The sequence below is a fragment of the Fukomys damarensis genome, unplaced genomic scaffold (genome assembly GCF_012274545.1).
Source record: "Fukomys damarensis isolate Sample0158 unplaced genomic scaffold, DMR_v1.0_HiC HiC_scaffold_36, whole genome shotgun sequence".
NCBI classification, from domain to species: Eukaryota; Metazoa; Chordata; class Mammalia; order Rodentia; family Bathyergidae; genus Fukomys; species Fukomys damarensis.
In genome coordinates this window covers 17,059,767-17,080,618 of record NW_022900948.1, presented here as the reverse complement: position 1 = coordinate 17,080,618, position 20,852 = coordinate 17,059,767, and the positions used below count along the sequence as shown (strand labels likewise).

General features: G+C 46.6%; 1 protein-coding gene across 9 annotated transcripts in view; it reads left to right on the top strand.

Moving 5' to 3' along the window:
• Positions 1–20,852, top strand: part of Anks6 (ankyrin repeat and sterile alpha motif domain containing 6) — a 51,495-nt gene that overhangs the window by 16,333 nt on the left and 14,310 nt on the right. For 7 of the 9 annotated variants that reach the window (XR_004515387.1, XR_004515386.1, XR_778427.3 and 4 more), the window contains 8 exons: positions 852–1,000; positions 1,582–1,780; positions 2,536–2,585; positions 5,423–5,626; positions 7,967–8,120; positions 9,917–10,086; positions 15,579–15,765; positions 20,097–20,164. Coding sequence is in view for 6 of the 9 variants with exons in the window: in XM_033759012.1 (XP_033614903.1) it covers positions 852–1,000; positions 1,582–1,780; positions 2,536–2,585; positions 5,423–5,626; positions 7,967–8,120; positions 9,917–10,086; positions 15,579–15,765; positions 20,097–20,164 (1,181 nt within the window). In the remaining 3 variants the exon portion in view is untranslated. Of the gene's footprint in view, positions 1–851; positions 1,001–1,581; positions 1,781–2,535; positions 2,586–5,422; positions 5,627–7,966; positions 8,121–9,916; positions 10,087–15,578; positions 15,766–19,222; positions 19,982–20,096; positions 20,165–20,852 lie in introns of those variants that run through there. The other 2 variants (XM_010614384.3, XM_033759013.1) reach the window with 2 other exon arrangements.

The window sequence follows — 20,852 nt, the reverse complement described above, 5'->3', positions numbered from 1 at the left end:
AGCTATAAAGGATATAGGTAGACAAGCAGGTTTGTAGAGTGGGTGTGGAAGGGTCCAGAGCACAGAAGCGTCTCTTGGTGGAGCTGTACGTCCCATCTGTGCAGCACATGGATACACCAGCCCAGCCAGAAAGCGCCGAGTCTGTTATCTTTCTTTTTCCCTCTCTTTCCTCCTCCTCTCCCTCCTCTTTCTCTTCCCCTCTTCTTCCTCTCTCTCTCTTTCTCATATTTCACAGTGCTAAGGATCAAACTCAAGCCTTGCGCATGCTAGGCAAATTCTCTACCACTGAGCTACACCACAGCCCCCAAGTATTTCCTTCATAATCTTGTTCAATGCTTTTTTTCTTAATAACCTAGTTGAGTTAATAATAACTAATAGTGCTTAACTTCTCTTAAGCTTTTACACGCACCAAGTACTTTAAGTACTCAAGAGGAATTGCCTTGAGTCCTTGAGACACGTTTGTGTCATGGGTGTTAATGTCACCTCCTTGTAAATTAAGCGTACAGCGGCTGAATAATTTCCCTGCGCTTACACAGCCTGGGAGGGGCAGAGGCCAAATGTGCGCCTTCACTGAAGTCTGGCTGCAGAGCCTGGGCATTCTGACACTGTCCTCTGCCTTTGCAGTGGGAGAAGGGCTTCTGGTATTTCTTCCTAGTGAAGTAGATTAAGTCCTGGGTTTTGCCATCTTTGAAGATCAGGTGGAGAGGCAGGGGTTTAGCTTGTGACTCTGGAGTTACACTTCCTAAACACGGCAGGGCTGGTTTCTAAGGCTGACAAGAGTCATCTTGGGTCCCCTCCCCATGGCCAGACAGATGTATTTGCAGGTAAAACACTCCCTTTTGTGCCCATAGACACGGAACTCGTTCGACTGCTGGCATCTGTCTGTATGCAGGTGAATAAGGACAAAGGCCGGCCCAGCCACCCGCCGCCTCTGCCCCACTCAAAGGTCAGAGAGCCGTGGAGCATCCCAGTGCTGCCTGATGACAAGGGTGGCCTGAAGGTTCGCCTCTGCTTATCCTAAAGATTTAGAGGGCCAGGGAGGTGGCACATGGGGGTGTGGGCTGCTGCTTTGTGCTCTGCCCAGGCTGCTTTAGCTGGGGGTCCCAGAAAGGCTGTGCAGGTAAGCTGGGGGTAAGTGGTGGGAAATGATAGGGAAAACTGGGATGATCAGAACCATCCAGGGGTAGCACTGGCTGCTTTGCAAGAATGTGGTTCCTTGTGAAATCTTTCATTTTTTTTTTTTCTGAGAAACCAGAAATTACTGATTTTGCTATGGAACCTGAAGTTTTAAAAAATTCTGCCAAATATAGTCCTGAGCTGGCTGAACTGTACCTCACCACAGGGTATCTGTTTTGGCCTCTGTTTCACTGTGTTGCACATCTGCCATTTGGGCTACTCAGGGTCTCCCCAATAGTCCCAGGCCCCTTCCTGGGAGCAGCCTCTGCTTGTTGGAAGGGGTGCGGTCCTGTCAGTAGTGGATGCCTGCCGTGGGCCCAGGTGAGCGGGGGGAAAGGTGTGTGGAGTGTTGTCACTGTCCCTCTGTCTTCTTCCTGCCTGGCCTCTGCTCTGCATTTCCCGCAGTCCTGGTGGAACCGGATGTCCAATCGGTTCCGCAAGCTCAAACTGATGCAGACACTGCCCCGAGGGCTGTCCAGCAACCAGCCCTTACCTTTCACCGATGAACCTGAGCCAGCGCTGGACTCCACAATGAGAGCCACCACCCAGGACAAGACAGGCTTCCCCGGGCTTCCTAGTGCAGCCCTCGTGACCAAAGACAAAGGTAAGAAAAGGCTGCGGGTGAGCTTGAGTTTCGCCATGATCTGATCCCACACTGCTGCCCTTGTCCCACCTGCTGCTTCCTGATCTGCCACCAAGGATGGGATGCTGATGGAATGCAGCACTGGAGCTGAGTGACTGGCTGCGGGGGAAGGGATATAAGCGGGACACTACTGCTCGGGGTGAGAGTATGGGCAGCACCAGGCAGCGACAGGAGTCCCAGGTCCCTGCCCCACACTTCCTGCTAAATGGTCACAGGCCAGTCAGTGCTTCTCCCTTTTCTTTGGTACGTGGTTTTCTGCACTATCAAATGTGATTGTTCTGCGGCACTGAAACTGTCTCGAAACAGAAGGCATTACCTGTGGAGGGTAGGTAGTGAGATCCCTGGGAGTATTCAACAGATTGTATGACTTTGCCGGGTTACGGAAGGAGATTTCCATGCTGCTGGGAAAATCGATCAGCTGAGATCCCTGGAACAGTGAAATGTCCCATACCCAGGGACCACTGTCTGAGACAGACTATTGAGTAGGGCACTTGACTGTCTGGCCAAGCACAACAGTGGTTTATGGAAAATCAGAAAACATGCTCTGAGATACCTTTTAAATGCTTCCTTCTATTAAAATATTGAATACCAATGATTATTAAATATTTAATCACCCAGGTGTATTGGCTTTCCAGGATGAGGGCTGCCCCAGCCCTCATCTTCATGCCATGGTCACAGGGGAGGGTCATTTCAGGAAGCTTCCATTTGTCTCTCAGGTCCTGGGAGCATGAGAGGAGAAAAGGAAGACGCATTATTGACAACCATGGTGAGTGTGGGCTTTTCTAAAAGCATTTTTAGTTCTCCACCAATCATTAGTTGATTGATTTTGGAGGAGGAATGTGAGTGTTTATCTTTCTTTGTGGTAGACACAGATGTGGTTGATGATCAGATTGTGTAACAGTGGGTATAGCTCTGGCACCAAGGAATATTAGACCAGATGCCACTCCTCACCCATGGGTGAGGCTGTGCTGTGCTTGGTGGCCAGATGTAAGTCTTGGTTCTGTTCTTAGGTAAGGAGTCGAGGGCTAGGTATTTGTGGGCAACATTAGACGCACCACTTCGGTTATGGTGAGTTGGGAGAGGAGAGAACATTTCCAACCTAGGAGAGACCTCTAATTTATAAACTAGAGATGTATCAGGATTCATTCATTTCAGCTGTAACAGAAGTACCCAAATAATGGAGCCGCAAATAAGACAGCAACTGTTTCTCTCAAGTACGTAAAATTCAGGACCAGGAGACCTAGATTTCCTTCTACCTGTGTGTTTCCCATGTGTGGTTTCTATTCCCAAGTTCACCCCTCAGTCCAGGATGGCTGCCAGAGCTCTGGTCATTACTGCCTCTTTTCAGCCAGCAGGAAAGAGGAAGGGAGAAAAGGTGGCCTTAGATACATGCCAGCTATCTTTAAAGAAGTTTCTTGGAAAATTGCATGCATCGCTGTTGTTTTTTTAATATCAAATCAGCTAGAATTTAGTCCCATGGCCATATCCCGCTACAGAGGAAGCTTGGTAGGGAAGTCTTTGTTCTAGGTGGTTGCTCATGTGCCCCTATAAATATCAGTGATGTCATTTCTAAGGAAGCTGCTTCAGGTAGATACCGGTGGACAATTTGCTGACTCTGACATAGCAATGATGCCTCATGGTTAGGAGCTTCTAAACATTCACCTCCAGAAGAGACTGCTAATTTGTGAACTAAGCATGGTACTTGGTCCAGAATAAGTTCTGATGTGTGACCTTGGCCGTGTGACCTTATTTTCCTGGGCTTTGTGTTCTGTGAAAAAGAAAATAACCTTACAGTTCAAGTCCCTTTAGCATTATAATCCTAATCCTGGCCAGCAGAGGGCAGTACTGGCAAGGACAGGGATGCTGAGGAAGTCACCAGTAAGGTGCCCAGCCAGTGTCCCTGATCCCTTGCTGTGCCAGCAGGTTTAAATTGTGGCCCTAACACTGATCCTGGGAGCTCATGCTGCCCGACATTTGATCATGTTATTAAGTTGCAATAATTACTTTCAGTACGAAGATGGAAATGCTATTATAGGCATTTTGAAAGGTGCAGTAAAGTATCAAGAAGGAAAATAAAATCACCCTTGCTCATGCACCCAGATAGAATCGTGCTTGGCATTTTGTGGTATATATCTTTTGAGTATTTTTCCTAGGCATTTTTTAGCATCTATGAATATGATATCATGTTGTGTATATATAATAATAGCAAATACCACAGCACTGACTAAATACCAGTACTATTCTTGGCACTTCATATATCAGCTTATTTAATCTCCCCCAGAACCATGTGAGGCTGACAGTATTAACATCTTCTCTGTGTTGTGTTCCACTCTGTTTATTAACAATTTGCCTCCACCACCTTTTCCGTGTCATTGAGCACTCTTTAGCCACACATCATGTGTAATGGCCACGCGATAGGACTTTCCATCCTGGGAGGGCTTTGTCTGAGACTGACCTGTTGGACTTCAGGGTTTCTGGTTTCTCACTATTTCAGCAGCTCTGCTGAATGACCTTATACCTCCATTTCTCCCACTTCCTGATTATTTCTCAGGGTAAATATCTAGAAATGGAACTCTTAGTCAAAGGGTGTGAATGTCACTGACTTCCATAAAGCCTCATGACCCAGGGTGGGGTGCCCATCAGTGGTGGCTTTGCAGCTGTTCGTGTCCAGCCCAGCCCCTCACTGGCTGGATGAGGTTGTCGAGTACAGTGGGACAGCACTTACTCACAGACTTTCAGAAAAACAGCACAGCAGCATGGGAACCCGTCCTGCCCTGGCATTCTCCTGTGCCCACTGCTCACTACCCCTGGCAGACACAGATGCCCTGCGGCTCTGTGGATGCTGAGTGGGCGTTCGAAGTCATCGATGCAGAGATGCCGCCTGCCCAGCTCCTGAGGCGGGTTTAGCTGTGGGATGCCCATCCCCACAAAGCACCATCTGGCACCCAGTTCGCTGTCTTTTCTTAATTAAAGTGAGCCTGGACAACTTGACAATCCAACAGTCATGGCTATGAGGATTTTATACTGACCCCCCCACCCCGCATCACACTTTCAAATGTAAAATTAAATTGTTGCTGAAAATGTCAGCAGTGGGAGGCGTGGCTGGAGTAGGCTGGAGTAGGCTGGAGGACGCAGGGTAGGGAAGGAGTGGCCTGCCAGCCTGCATTCCCTGCCCCTCTCCCTCCAGCCTGCTGGCTGCTTGCCTTGGTCTCCTGGCAGTTTGCACCCTTGCCTGGCTCAGCTGGGTCCTGGGCCTTCCCACAGCCTGTGTGTCTGGAATGCTCTCGCTGCATTTACCTTTGGGATCTCTCAGTCCAGTCTTCACCCCTGCATCCTGTTATGACACATGGGGCCCCCACCCCACACCAACATCTCTTACACCTCCTCAGCCCTGTCCCCTCTGCCCCATCCGTTCTCATCTTTATAGCACAGGTGGGTGTTGTATGGCTTCCAGGAGGAAAGCTGGGGACACTGCCTGCATTCCTAGATTGGGTGGCAGGATGGATGGTAGCGCCAGCTCTGTGAGAAGCAGGGAAAACCTGGAGACTTCCGTGGAACTGGAGCCCTCCTGTGCACACCTAACCTTCGGCTTGTCTCTTTCAGCTTCGAAATGGAGCCCCTTTTACGAGACTTCCAAGTGACAAGCTGAAGGCAGTCATCCCCCCTTTCCTGCCCCCTTCTAGCTTCGAGCTGTGGAGCTCTGATCGGTCCAGGACCTGTCAGAACGGGAAGGCAGAACCCATGAAGACTGTGCTGCCCCAGAGAGCCAGCAGGGGCCATCCTGCGGGCAGCGGGGGCGCAGACGCCGTAAGTCATCCAGCCAACAGGCTTCTAAGTGTCACCTGCTGAGGTGGGGTGCAGTGCAGGCAGAGGGACTTCAGACCAACTAATCCCAGGATCAGAACTTTTATGTTTTTTGAAAGTGAGTGATATCCTTGTCTGTTTAAGTCCTACAAACGAACTCATTATATCAAAGAGATTAAAATGTTGCGTTGGGGAGCATCTATTGCCTCTAGAATGCTGGAGCTCTGGAAAACAAAGTTTGAAGACCTGATTTATCTTTCTGACTTTCCTGTTAGTAGATGAGGAACTGGGACCCAGAGAGGGGATGTGATTTGCTGCCAATCCCCAGCCAGAAGGAGTGCATCTGGAACCAGAAATCATGTTCTTGGCTTCTGATTGAGTCCCATGCGGTAGCATTGCTCAGGTCCGTGAACGAGTGCTAACGCAGGAGGCAGCTCTGCCGGTGCTCTCTCAAGGGAGTGAGACTTCTGCCCTTCTGCCCATAGTAGTGTCCACCTACTGGAGTGACCCGGGCCAGGTGCTTCCTTCAGGGCGGGAGACTGCGCATGCGCACTGTGTCTGTACTGCCCCTGCTGCTGGAGAAACTCAGGGCCCCTGGCTCTGTCTGTAGGGCGGGTCTGAGCCCCTGTGCTCCCTGCTCCCTTGCCCCAGAGCTGTTCTAGGTCGGGTAGGAATGTGGGAGGAGTCGTAGAACTATCCCAGAGAGTTCTTCCCAGGACTGTGTTTTCTTGAGAATGTCAATAACCCCAGAGGGACCAAACCCCAGTATCACCTGCTTCATTTACTCAGCACATGAAGTGCGGTCAGCCCAGGCCTGCCCTAAAGGAGGCTCAGAGCTGGGCACCTGAGACAGACCAGGAGGCAGGGTGCTGGGTGAGGTGTGTGTCGGAAGCCAGAGCAACCAAATGTGTGTGCTAGGGCTGTGCAGGGGCAGTCAGGGAGGGCCCAGGAGGCCATGACATAGGAGCTGGGATTCTCTGTCTTTAGTTTTCTCCCCCATGCAGAGGAGAGAGCCTGGGAATGAGGCCATGGCAGGCATGTGCTCCCTTCTGCCATAGCCCTTCCTTGAGTGCTCATGGTGGAGCTGTGTGTGGTTGCTGTGACAAATCACTGGAAGCTAGAAACCTTAAAATGGCAGAATGTACCATCTCAGTTCTGGAGGTCTGAGCTTGGAAGCAAAGTATCTGCAGGGTGATGTTCCCTCTGATTAGCAGTGTCTCTGTCTGCTCCAGCTGCTGCAGGCTCTAGGCATTTCTGAGATAGTGAACCTATCTCTTCAGTCTCTGCTCCCATGGTATTGTCAGAATTCCCTCTCCTCTCTATTTTAGAAGATATGCAGCTGCCTTTGGGGTCACCCAGGTGATCCAGGGTAAGCTCTGCTCCTGGAAACTCCTAGGCCCATCTAAGATGAGCATGTGTAGGGTAATAGTCACCTGTGCCTTGTAGGTTAATATCTGGAGGTCTTGGACGTTAGGACATGGGGCACTTTTTGGGGGGGGATTGCCATTTAGCCCTCTCCAGCCATCAGTCCTCCTTCCCAAGTGCCTCCAGGATGTGCAGGCCAGAGTGGGTACCTTGAGTACAGTGGAGAGCAAATTCCCTGGGAAGTTCAGGGATCAAGTACACGGTGGGGGGGCACAGTAGATGAGTACTCATAAGTTGTGCGAAGAGCTACTGTAAATGATCAGGGTGCTGGAAGAGGGGAGCAGTGTGTGTGGGAGGTGGGGCAGGCCATCAGACCTTAAAGGACAAGGGTCAAAGCTGTTGCAGAACCAGTACATGGGCAAAGAGACTGCCCAGGAATCCACAGATGTCTGCATGATAGGAGTAGAATGAGCAGAGCTGTTGAGGTCAGAGAGGAAGGTGACCAGGCGTGCTGCCCTAGGAGCCAAGGGGTCAAGAAAGACTTTCTGAGAGTGCCATGCAGGCCGTAAGGTGGGAGAGGAGATGTTCCAGGCATGGACCAGCAGGGGCAGCAGGAGAGCGGTAAGCTTGGAGTAGAGTTGGTCACCGCGACAGGCTTTGCTGAGGGAATGATTTGTCCTGTATTACTGGGCTTTCTTCAACTTTTTGATGAATGACATGGTCAAGTTTTCTTCTTGGCCTAGAAGATTTCAGTGAGGCTGAAGGCAGGTTGATCAGTGGGAGGCAGTGTCACAGGGGCCCAGCCTGAGCTAATGGCTTTCTGGAACCCATTCTGTAGAAGACAGAAGCAAGCCCATCCCTTAGGGGCCTCCCAGCAGGCTGAGTACGATTGGCAGGGGTGTGCCAGGCAGGTGCTGGTTCTCTGAATCTGCGGGAAGGAACGGGAGGCCCTCCCACCACACCACCTTGTTGTTGCAGACCCTCGTCAGGCCAGTTAAATTTCCCAGTCTCTCCCGGAGTCCAGCCTCTCCTGCCAATTCTGGAAGCTTCAACCACTCGCCTCATTCCTCCGGTGGCTCCAGCGCAGTAGGAGGTGTGAGCAGGCATGGAGCAGAGCTTCATAACCGCTCAGGTGCGTAGGGCAGAGTCTCTCCAGGGAAAAGGGAGCCCAGGCTGAGGGGCCCAGCCGCCCTGCACCCAGTCTGTGCACAGCCCAAGAGTGGCACACATGAGTGACTTCCTTCCTGATGTGACTGAGGGTTTTCCAGTGAATTAATGATGTAGTATTTTATGTATTTTCTTTGGAGTGAGGGTGGATGGAGAGGGAAGAAATGGAGTCAACAATGCATTTTTTCCTTTGTAAAATTTTATAAGAAATGAAGAGAAAAGCAGAATGTTTTCATGGTGCTTAGAATCCTTGAAGGCTAAGACTTAGAGTATTTCCATCCTGCCCTCTCATTGAAGAGATGGGGAGACTGAAGCTCAGTGTCACAAGCAAGTTGGTGGCAACCAAGCCTCAGACTAGAGTTTCTGCAGGTTGATTTTTTTTTTTTTTTTGTATTGGGGATCAAATTCAGAGCTTTCGAGGCAGGCAGGCAGTGGAACCACTGAGCTAAATCCCTGGCCGGAGTTCCTGCCGTTCTTTTGGCTCACAGAAGACTTCCTAATCCCCCCCTAGGGCACCCAGCATGAGCCAGAGCCAGCTCTGCAGGAAGGGCCCCGTGTTATGCCATTGCGTAAGGCTGCATGATTCTGGTGGAAAAGCTTTAAGGCCAGATCAACCAAAAGACCAAAAATGCTACAACTTCTTCCGCTAGGGACCAGCATTAATATTTTGGTGTATGTCTTTGCAAAGTATTTTATGCATATTCTGAATATTTATAAGAGAATAATAATTTATTAAGTACTATGCCAGACACATTGCAAAGCCATTTAAATCAGCGATCTCTTTCAGGGCTCCTGACAACCTGCGGGGTTATCATCCTCATTTTACAAACAAGGAAACTGGGTCTCGGGACAGTCAGATAACACCCGAGGTCACACAATTCTTCAGTAGCAGGGCCAGGTGCTGAACCCGGTCACCCTGACTGCAGAACCCGTTCTCATAGACATACACCTTATTGGGCTGTAGACTGCTCTGTGAGCTGCTTTTTTCTTTTTCCACACATTACAGGGCTGCGAGCCCCTTCTTTTGCTGATATACTTATATCCATTTGTGTGGCCAGTCCCCACTTGTGGTTCTTAGGTCCTTGCCCTTGTAGATGATGCCACCAAGTGACACCTTCATGCTTCTACCTTTGCTTGTTTGCTTTCCTTAGTATAAGTTCCCTAGAATCTGTACTCAGGGTCAGGGAGTTTGCCTGTTTTTAAGGCTTTGGATGTATTTTGCCCTCTGGAAGGGCCTTCTGTTTATGTGTATAAAGTATTTGCAGCAGTGCTTGGCACACAGTAAATGCTCCATAAATATTAGCTGTTAGTGGCCTCCCCTGAGTATGCCCAGCCCTAGGTATTACTCCTTTTCCCTGTCTTTGCTGATAACTCAAGGTTACTGTTATGTTACATGCAAGGAAACAGGGAGAGGGGAAAAATGGCTATCAGGATTCAATCAAGAAAGCAGATCACTCTGCATATCATGGAGTTAGGAATTTATTGACAAGGTGGTGCAGGGAAAAGCAAGGCCACACTGGACTTCACCCACATGCCTCCCTCCCAGCTTCAGCATGCTGCCCTGGCAGTGTCATGGCCACTGCCCCTGGCTACCTCTGGCTCTCCTGCAGCACTCTCCTCTGGTCAGCCTGATCTTTAGCTGCACAGGCCAGGGTGTCTGTGAGATGAAGTTCAGCCAAGCCAGCACACCATAGCTCTCACTTGCCTCTGTGGCAGTAAGTACTCGGCCCATGGTGATCCTTCCTGTTTCTGCTTCCTTAGGTGGCATCGTAGACAGTGTCTTGTCACAGATCGCTGCCCAGAGGAAGAAAGCAGCTGGATTATCTGAACAGAAGACCAGCCAGCGGTCAAGCCCTGTGGGGCCTGCACTGGTGTCTAACCCATCCGAGCTCCCGGTCTCTCCTGCAGACAGCAGCATTCCTGGCAGCAAGGTGCTTGTTCTTTGTTGGCTCCTTCTATTGGTTGTGCAGATGAGTCCTAACCAGGGCCAGGGGTGGGAGCCTGGGAGGTGCCATCAGTGCTGGCAGCTACTGGGACCCCTTGGCCCCACCTCACTTATCCAGCGTGGCATCTCCAAAGGGTCTGCTTGTTTGTGCCTGGCACTAGCAGATGTGGCCACATGTGAGTGGGGGGGGGTGTGAAGGACGGACAAGGATCTAGGTGAAGGGGTAGGTGGGCAGGGGTCTGGTTGAGACTATTCCCAGGCAAGGGAAAAGCTTGCCTGTGCTCCACAAGTGAGGGTACAGCATAGGGAAAGGGCTGGAAGAATAGCCAGAGTCTTACCTCCCTGCTACTGGTTCCTCTGTTAATGCAGTCTGGGGATAGTCACTACATCGCCAGTGTCTGTGGAGTGTACAAATGGATGACAAACCCTAAATGCCACTCTAGATGGGAGTCTTTTAGTGTCCTGAGGATCTTTCTCTGTTCGGAGAGAGTCCCAAGGGCCAGCTCCTAGTTCTCCAAGCGACTCTAGGGGAGTCTTTTAGTGTCCCCAGAAGATTTCTCTGTTCGGAGAGAGTCCCAAGGGCCAGCTCCTAGTTCTCCACCACAGGGCTCCCCAGATGCTTCTCGGTAGTGCAGCATAGATGGTTTACCCCTCTGAGAACACCCCAACTCCAGGCTCACCTCACTGTTCAGCGTGCTTCCTAGATGACCTAAGTGTGTTCCCTGAGAAAAGCTACATCACAGAAAGTCTTCTCTCTGGACCTGTGCCCACTGCAGAAGCCCCTTCAGAGTCTTTGGGTTTTTGTTTGTTTTTTGTGGTGCTGGGGAAGGAACTCAGGGCCTTCTCATGTAGTCAAGTGCTTTACCACTGACTGTATCCCTAGCACGTAGATATATGTTTTATGGATATCTGAGAAATAACCTTTATTTTCTGTTCAACCACTCTTGGTTACACAGCTCTCCTTTTGTTCAAAGTTCCTTATGCAGTAGCACATCCATAGTTAGGTTTCTTTTATAATTTAGCTCCTGAAAATGTTTCTCTTCTCCTATACACTAGCTTATTTTCTACTATATTCAAAATTATATATGTAAAGGAACCATGTAATTAAGTTCCTTTTAGAATTCAGCTGTAGAAAAAAGTCTCTACTGATATTTTGTTATACTTTCTTTTATCATATAGTAAGAATTTATATAATCATTATATTTCTCTTTTATTTGCTGCTAGGAAACTCACTGCTACTCATTAAGTCTGCTAGTCTGGGGCTTTTGAGATAGTTTTTCTCTCTTCTGTTGTCTAAAATGTTCTGTTTCTATTCTGATGATCTTATTAGATGAGGTAGATAGTATTAGCTTCCTTTATCTATAGTTGGTATTGGAAATAGGTGTCTAAATTATAAATTGTATTAAGTGTTACCTTAGTTGGCCATATCTGTCATATGTAACTTATATACACATACTTTCTGATGAAAGGAAATTGACTGCCAAAGGATGCATTCAGGAAATGGTAAACTGGGGAAATGGTACATTCCAGTCATCACCTGATACTCTTAGCACACTGATCTGCTATAACCTTGGGAGATGTTTAATAATGTTTCTAGGCCCTACCCCACATAACTGACCGCAGCGCTCAGTGTAGGATCCAGGGAGTCATGTTTCCCCACGGAGCCTCTATTGCAGCCAGCCCAGGCCAGAGCTCTTAGAAACCACTGCCCTAAATCAAAGGACATAGAAGTGGACTTTCTGTCACAGACTCCAGCAGTAAGTGGAGACATTCACTGCTTTCAAAAGCTCCCTTAGGAAGAATTAGAAATTAGTCTTCAAAATACGAGCCTCTGAACCTGGTTTTCATACTTTGCTTGAGAAAAGTGACTCACTGCAATGGCAGGATGCACAAGGCTGGCTTCCTCATGTCTGAAAGTATGAACGAGGGTTAGAGATGCAGAAAGAATGGAAGGGGATATACCACCATTCCCTGGGGAGAGAAGTCCTTTTGTAGAGAAGTCCCACAGGCCTGCTGGAGATAGGTATCAGCTGGTTTCAAGTAAAAAGCCTTTATTTAGCTTGTGCATCTGCAGGTGTGTAGTTTAGGGTGAACCTTGCTGTGTAGTTCTGATCTGGGGGGAATCCTCTGTCTGACTGGTGGCTGGAGTGGCTGACATGTTCTAGAAGTACCTGAAGGCAGGGGTTGCAAACCAGTCAAGCTGTTGGAAACACATGAAGCCAGGTGGTGCCCAGAGTGGCATTGCAGAGTGTGGAGACTTGGGCGGTGTGGAGGGGACACTGCCACAGCAACTAGTCCTCCAGCCTAGGGATGTGGAGGACAGTAGGAGAGTTTCAGGGAACCCAAAGAATCTTATATTTACCTCCTCTCTTCCCCAGTAGTGCCCACGGGATCCAGACTATTAGATCTTTATGCTCTTGCCGGGAGGAAATCTGTTTTCTAGTGATAATACCGATTGTCTCCTGCTTAATCAGCAGCTCTCCTTAGAAATATATTTACAGGAAGCAAAGGGAAGAATGTTTAACGGTATAGGCAGCTTGTTAACAAAATCTTTCAAAACTTAAGGGATGGGCTTCTTTTTCCACTTTGGGATGTATTTAGCAAGAGGGAGCATGAAAGGATTAGTAGAAGAAAAGGTATATTCACTTCTAGACATGAAAATGGTTTATCTTAGTCTCTATTATGCTACAGAAGATGTCTAGTTTTTATTTTAAAAATTATGCAATAAAAAGGCAAGAAAAACCACACCCCAGAGAAGCAAAGCAGTCATGAGAATCAGACTTAAGTATGGCACAGGTGTTGGAATTATCAGGGAATGTAAAATACTATAACTGATATGTTAAAGGCTGTAATGGAAAATGTGAACACACAAGAGCATATGAGTATCTATTTTAGTAGAGATCCTTTATCAAGAAAGAATCAAATGACAGGAACAAAAGATTAGGAATGTCTTTGACAGGCTCCTCACACTTGATACAGCCAAGGAAAGAATCGGTGAACTTGAAACAGTAGAAATTACCCGGCTGAAACACAAAGAAGCTTTAAAAAAATCCAGAGCATGCAAAACTTGTAGGATGATGCTTGATATATAGATAATTGGAATTCCTGGAAGGGGTTGGAGAGAGATGGGGAGAGAGAGAAAAAAGGAGATGGGAAGAGGGAGAGAGAAGAGTAAAGAAAACATGGCTGAGAATTTTCTCAAATTAATGACAGATAGAAAATCCATAGATCCAAGAATTGTAGAGGACACTCAATAGGAAAGTACGAAAAAGAACATACCTCACTGTGTAAGAATGAGGCAGTAAAAAATATTGAAAGCCTCCAGAAAAAGGAAAAGAAATTATATATTAAGAAAGAAAAATATGAATTATAGCAGGAACCACACAAATCAAAGACAATATCATAACAACTTTAAAGCACTGAAGGGAAAAGTTGACCTGGCAGCTCATAAAATGAATTGGGAAATAATATCTGTCTCTGGTTTTTCTGGAAGATATTGCGTACAATTGGTATTACTTTTTCCATAAATATTTGGTAAGATTTGCCAGTGAAACCACCTGGACCCACCATTTTTTTTATGGACAGTTTTAACTTAACAAAATTATATTAATTTAAGTTTCTTTATAGATACAGGACTATTCAGGCTATTTGTTTCTTCTTGAGTGAGCTTTTTATTTTGTATCATTCAAGGAATTATTCCTTTTATCTAAGTTGTTGAATTTGTTATGTAGAGTTGTTAAAGTATTCCTGTCTTCATGTGTGGGGTCAATAAGAACATCTCCTTTTTCATTCTTACATTGGTAATTTATAGTATTTTTTTCTGTCATCAGTCTAGCTAAAAGTTTATCAAATTTATTGATATTTTCAGAGGACCAATTTTGGTTTCATTGATTTTTCTCTATTTTTAAAAAAATTTCATTGATTTTTGAAGTTATCTGTAATTTTCTTCCCTTGCTAGCTTTGAGTTTTACCTTCTTTTTCTAGTTTCTTATGGCAGAAACCTTTCATTATTCTACTTTCATTATCTTTCCTTTTTTTTTTCAAGTACAAGCATTTAATGCTATAAATTTACCTATAAATGCTGCTTTTCCTGTATCCTACAGTTGTTAAATATTTTTTCATTTCCTTTGAGACTTCTCTTTGGCCTATTATTTAGAAGTATATTGTTTCTTTTGCAATAATTTGTGTTTTCTGTAAATTTTTCTGTTAATGATTCCTACTTACATTCTATTATAGTTCTATTCCTATTCTTTTAAGTGTATTGAGGTTTTATGCCCTAGTCTGTGAGTCTCATGCACACTTGAGAAAAATCTGTTGTAGGTGGGAATGGGAGGTTATATAAATGTCAGTAAATGTCTTTTAGGTCTGGTTACCTGATAGTGTTGTTCAGGTAGTCAGTATCCTTACTGATTTTCTCTCTACTTGTTCTGTAAACTACTAAGAGGACTATTAAAGTTTCTTACTGTAACTATGTATTAGTTTTTTTCTCTCCAGATTTATTGGTTTTTGCCTCACTTATTCTGAAGTACTATGTGCATTTGGGATTATTGCATTTGGTATCAAGCATCAAACTCGGCTCCTTGGACTTGCATGGCAAGCAGCAGAACCACTGAGCCAAATCCCTGGCCCAAAAATCCATTCTTGATAAAAACTACCAGCAAACTAGGAATCGAAGGGAACTTCTTGACTTTGATGTAAAATATCTGTCACACTTGATAATAAAAGACCTGAGTCCTTTGCTATAAGGTCAGGAGCATGAATGTCATCTCTCACCTCCAGGTCTCATGCATCAGAAACTGTAGCTACTGTATTAGGCAAGGAAAAGAAATAAAAGGCATACAGGGTGGAAAAGAAGAAATAAGCTGTACTCTTAGATGGTATGATCATCTACATAGAAAACTTCAAAGATGTACACCAAAGCAGCTAGGACTGATAAATGGGCTTAGCAAGGTCTCAGAATACAAGCTCAATATAAAAACGTCAATTGTATTTCTTTATACTAGCGGTGAACAATTAGAATATTCATAGTTAACATTTTAAAAATCTATTATACTATATTTAAATGTAAGAAATTATATGAGAATGAAATACTTGGGTATAAATTTAACAAAACATGCAAAACTTTGCAAACTACAAAATGCTGATCAAGAGAGATTATATAAATGGAGGGATGGAGGCTCAGTATTGCTAAGATACAAATTCTACAGATAGTGCTCACAGCTTTAGGGGCAGGACTAGTGCCTGGGTTTCCTGATCCTTAACGTGCCTCTTGGTATCCCAGGGAGACCTCTGCTTTGGGGTGGATTTTCCTGTAGCTCTTTCTGCTGTGCATGCATGTGCAGTAGATTCTGTAGTTCAGGCTAGACGGCCTGTTGCATCAGATCCTACCTGTGTTCCTTGTTATGGGCGTCTGTCTGTTCTCCTCCTTTGTACCCTCCAGGTGATGGTGTGTGTATTTATTTGTCCGATTCTCTTCAGCAGAAATTGGAGACTAGCAAACGGCCTCCATCCGGAACGTCAACTACCTCCAAAAGCACCTCTCCCACCCTCACACCCTCCCCTTCACCCAAGGGCCACACCGCCGAGTCCTCCGTGTCCTCCTCCTCGTCCCATCGGCAGTCCAAGAGCAGCGGGGGCTCCAGCAGTGGCACCATCACAGATGAGGGTGAGTCTTGAACCCCCTGCTGTTCCCTCACACAATGACCTGGCAGAACAGAATGACCTGGTGCTCTGATTGCTAGCTCAAGTTTTAAAAGTGAAAAACAAGCCAACATATCTCTCCCCTTCCCTGATTCTGCTTTGTGTTTTCATCTTTAACCTGCTAAAGATATGGTAAGCTCCCTGGAGTGGTTTTTGAACATAATACACAAGCATGTACCCATATAAATGTTTCTTCGATATCAAGTTATTTACTTTTCTTGAACCCTGTGCAAAGCAGGATTCTTTCAGTTGCAAATAAGAGAATCTACTCAAACTGATATTGGTGGAAAATACTCATTGGCTCATACGATAAAAGATTCTGGGGTATGTTTCAAGCATGTCTGGATCCAGGTACTTTGAGATTGTTTCTCTCCGTTCTCAGAAGAGTTTCTGCAAGCTCTGGCAAGCAGCTTTATGCTTACCTCACTTTCCTAACTTAATTTTAGTGCTACTTTCTCAGTAGGCCCAAGCAAAACCCTAGGAGTACAGCTTATTGGCCTAGCTTAGCTGTTTATGATTTGGTCTGTCCATGACCACACTTTACTATCTCTGTGTCTGGGAATGGAATGCATGGATTGGCCAGACCCAGCTCAGGTGTTTGCCTTTGGAGCCAGCATCTGGTTCAACCCTGCCAGTGCTTGTGGTACAGGTTAGAAGTAGAAGAGAGGCAGCTCCTAAAAGGAAGGTAGAATTACTGATTGCAGAAGGAGGAGGGGATGGATACTGGGCACAAAGACAGCAGAGCTTCCTTGCCACAGGACAGCATGGCACCTGCCTGTGTGGGTCTCACCCTGCTGTGGGATCCAGAGGGAAGGAAGAAATGTTGGGTGGTAGGATGGTGGAGGCTTGGCAGTGAGGCACAACAAGGTAAAGTAAGGGAAGACCTCATCCTTTAAAATTGCCCTCTGGTGGGCCCTGGGTGCTGGCAGCTTTAGTGAGAGATGGGCCCAGGCAGTGCAAATCAAGATGAATAAGTCGGGGGGAAGAAGCTGTCACTGGGGGGCCCTTCCAGCTGTGGTGCAGATAGCTCAGTGCAGGTGCCAAGGAGGCAGGTACCCAGGAAGAGTTGCTGGGCAGTGATGAACTGGAATCCTCTGCACGGCCTCTGCTCTTATGGAGTTGATGAGCAAGTGATCCCCTGGTTTCTTCTTTATTTGGGGGGCTGCTTTATATTGTGTGGTATCCAGGCAGTAATTTACACAGGCTTCTGAGATTCACTAACAACCTGCACAGACTTTCAGTGTGGAGGCTGAAGGTCCACACTCCCAACTTCTCCCTCCTCCAAGGTGTTTAGGAACCGAGACTTCAAGAGTTTCAGTTAGGCATGTATACCATATCTTTTTCCAAGGAAGAACTGACGGGGAGTGTCTGTATGTACTGTCCATGCCTGCCCTCTGTCCCTCTTACTGTTCATAAAGGAAGGTTTGCAGAGCCCTAATTGGGACAGAAAAAGAAGAGGGTCAACAGTGGTTATGTCCCAGATTAATTCCTCTGGTTCAGAAAGCTTATTTTTCTCTTCTGGAGTTCCTGGATCCTGAGGAACTGAGATCTTTGTCCTGTGGACATAAGACTGTCACAAGACAGCAAGTGGCCCTATTGAGGGCTACATATAGGACTTACCTGTAGCATCTATCCACCTGTGTCCCCACGTCCAGCCTCCTCCTGCTGAAAGTGGCCAAGTTGTGATGATGTCACCCTTGCAGCCTTACATGCATCCCCAGGAGCCTGTGGGGCAGTCAGCCAGTGCTGTCACTTGTACCAAGTGTGAGGATGACTCACAATCATAGTGGCAAGATATGGTACAAGTTAAGTCAGACTTGTGCTATCAGCAAAGCTTAGTGTCCCCTGCAGGACCCCAGGAAGAGTGCTGTTTGTGTGGGTCCACGAGGGCTGAGAAGGGATGGGCAGCCATGCGCCAGAACTGGTTAAGTGTACAGGAAATGACAGAGTCATTATTAAAAGTCAGACTTAGAATTAAAATTGTGTATTATAGTTTTTATTTTTATTATTTCTATTTATTTTTATTGTTTTGGTACCAGGGATTGAACTCAGGACCTTGTGCTTGCAAGGCAGGTGGTAGAGCCACTGAGCTAAATCCCTGGCCCTATAGTTTTTAAAAGTGTGTTCTTTACTAACTCTTTGGTACACTTGACTGTCACCTGTGTCTTGCAGCTGTTCCCTCCTCCCGTTGGTGGTGACATGGTACCACTGTGCACTCTCACCAGCTGCACTTGGGATGTTACAGCGTAGGGTTCCCATGGACCGCAGTGGGGGGATTTACACCATCAAAAGTGACAAACACCACCAATCAGGACTTGACTTACTGTTGTCATCTTACAGATCATCTAGACATGATACAGACAGTAAAAGATAAAATGTTAACAGTGAGGGTTAAGTGTAAGAGTATGTCATGTCTGTAGCATTATATTGACTAGCACAAACAACTGAGAAAATATTTGTCAAGTAGTGAAAAGCATGCCCGGATTCAGCCAAGTTGCTCACCTGAAGTTCTAATGTATGTCTTTATTGTTTCCTTTTTTTCTTACTTGTTCGTGTAAACAAAACTAGCAACCAGCAGTCCTGTGGAGCTGCTCTCCTTGACCATGAAAGCAAGAGTAGACAGAAGTCAGATGAAAGCATTTGGCGATGCTCGCTGGTTCTGTGGGACTTACCATAAAGTGTTACCTATTTTATTATTCCAGCGCGCTCCACATCCTGCACATCAGTCAGGTCTGCAGTGATTTGTGCACCTCTGTACACCCATGCATCTCCCCACACAGCCAGCTGTTAGGCACCTCCCCTGCCTCGCTGCACAGACACTGCACCAAGGGGCAGCAGGAGCAAAGTTTGCTATCATGGACGTACCGTGGATTAAGTGTAGGTTGGACTTGGTTTCTCAGTTGCCCTCTTTGGTGAGGCTTTTCCCCAGCCCCTTGGCTGTGCTAGCTGTCCTCTCTGTCCCAAGCTGGTGTCCATGCCCTTCACCATAGCATGTGTCACCATGAATGCCAGACCAGTAGGCTTGAGTCCCTGCCTTGCCAGGGTCTAGCCGTATGACCTCACCCAAGTCTCGTATCTAACTTCTCTGTGCCTCACTTGCCTTCCTGCAAATGAGGACAGTGGCACTGTCCACCTCCCAGGGTTGTGATAAAGGAGAAAATGGGTCATCTGTATAGAGAGTGCCCAGTGGCCAGCACTATGCATATGGTAAGAGCTAGCACCCTATCATTCCATCCACCAAGTCCTGCTGCTGGCTGCCCTGCAGGGACTCTGCACCCTTGTGCTCCCACCAGGCAGCAGACATACTGATAGCCATGCTGAATGAATGTGTGAGTGAACGAAAGAAGAAACCAGATCTCCTGTTCTCTTCTTTGAACTCATTTGCTGCCTCAGGACCTTTGGGCCTCCTGTTCTCTCTTTAGGAGTTGCTGCTCTCTTCCCTTGGATAGCTACATAGCCTGCTCCTGATTTACTGCTCAGATGTCACCTGATAAGGAAGACCTTCACTGACTACCCTCTGCAGAACAGCATCTTCCTGCCTTCTGTTGCCTGCCCCCACCCCACTGTCTCCTTCATTGCTGCGTGTGGCTTGTCTGCCTCTGTGTCATCTGTTTGGGTGCCTGTTGAGCCCTCAGTGCCCGATCTGGAATGGGTTGATCTTTAAGCCCTGCAGACACTGGTCTTGTCTCCTCCATCCGGCCAGCTGATTCCCTGCATGTGCCACCTGGTCTGTGCCCACCTGGCTGCACTGTTGGACTCATGACCATCCTTGCTTCAGGGAGGCCCTACCTCTGCACACTAAGACCACCCTTACTCTTCCCTGCAGCCCAGCTGCTGTCTGACTTTCTCTGACTCACTGAGGACTCCAGGTGTTGGCATTGACCCTGACACTGCAGTCTTGCACAGGAGGAGGCAGTGCTTTAGTCCCAGCAGCCAGAGCCCTGAGGACTTGGTGGCTGCAGGTTTAGGGTGGGGTGCTGTTCTCGGCACGGGGTTTGTGGAGATGCTGAGGGCCTGCCCTGGGGGCGGGGAGCTCAGGACCGCTTGCAGCTGCATCTAGAGGGGCACAGTTTAGATCTGCTTTCTGTGTTGAGATTTTATTTGGAATAAAGTGGTCATTATTTTATAGACATCTGAACACTGCTGTTGATACTTTATGAAATCCTAAAATGTGTGTGTGTGTGTTCCTTTTTTTCCCCTTTCTTAATTGAAGATGAACTGACCGGAATCCTTAAGAAGTTATCACTTGAGAAATACCAACCATTCTTTTTTTCCCCACATCTTTCTTAATTGAAGATGAACTGACCGGAATCCTTAAGAAGTTATCACTTGAGAAATACCAACCCATTTTTGAGGAACAAGAGGTAAGGAAGTTCTTTCCAGATGTCTATTTAAAACCTACTGTTAAAAAACAAAACAAAGAAACCCTTTGTCTTAGTACAAGAAGCCCTTTGTCTTAATACAAGAAACCCTTTGTCTTAATACGTAGTTTTCATTGCACAGCCTAGATTGCTCCTCCTCACTGACACAAGCCAAGGAAATAGACATCCTATTCAGCGCATTAGTTCAGTTCATTACAGTGGAGTCCTGGGGACCTTATGGCTTGCTCTCTTATAATCAGATGCTGTAATTTTGCACACTGCTCTTTCTAGAAAAGTTTGTCTTGGTCCTGGAAATATTTTTATTTTCACAGATTGTCTGTTAGGCTTATAGGTTTAAAGTGGGCCACAAGCAAATCCTGAGGAATCTGTTACGTGTCTGGAAATAATGTGGTAATTTGAGAGTTTCTATGTAGTTAGTATTCAAAATCATATTTAAAAAATTATTGATCTGCCGTCTAGCACTTCCTCAAAATGTTAAATTTAGGGTTATCATATGACCTAACAGATCTCCCAGGGATGTCCTCAAGAGAAATGACAAACATCCACACAAAAACTTGTACACAAATGTTTACTGCAACATCATTCACGTTAGCCAGAAAGGGGAAGCACCTTGATGTCAGTCAACTGAAGAGAAAAATGCAGAATGTTAACACCTGTGTACTGTGGAATA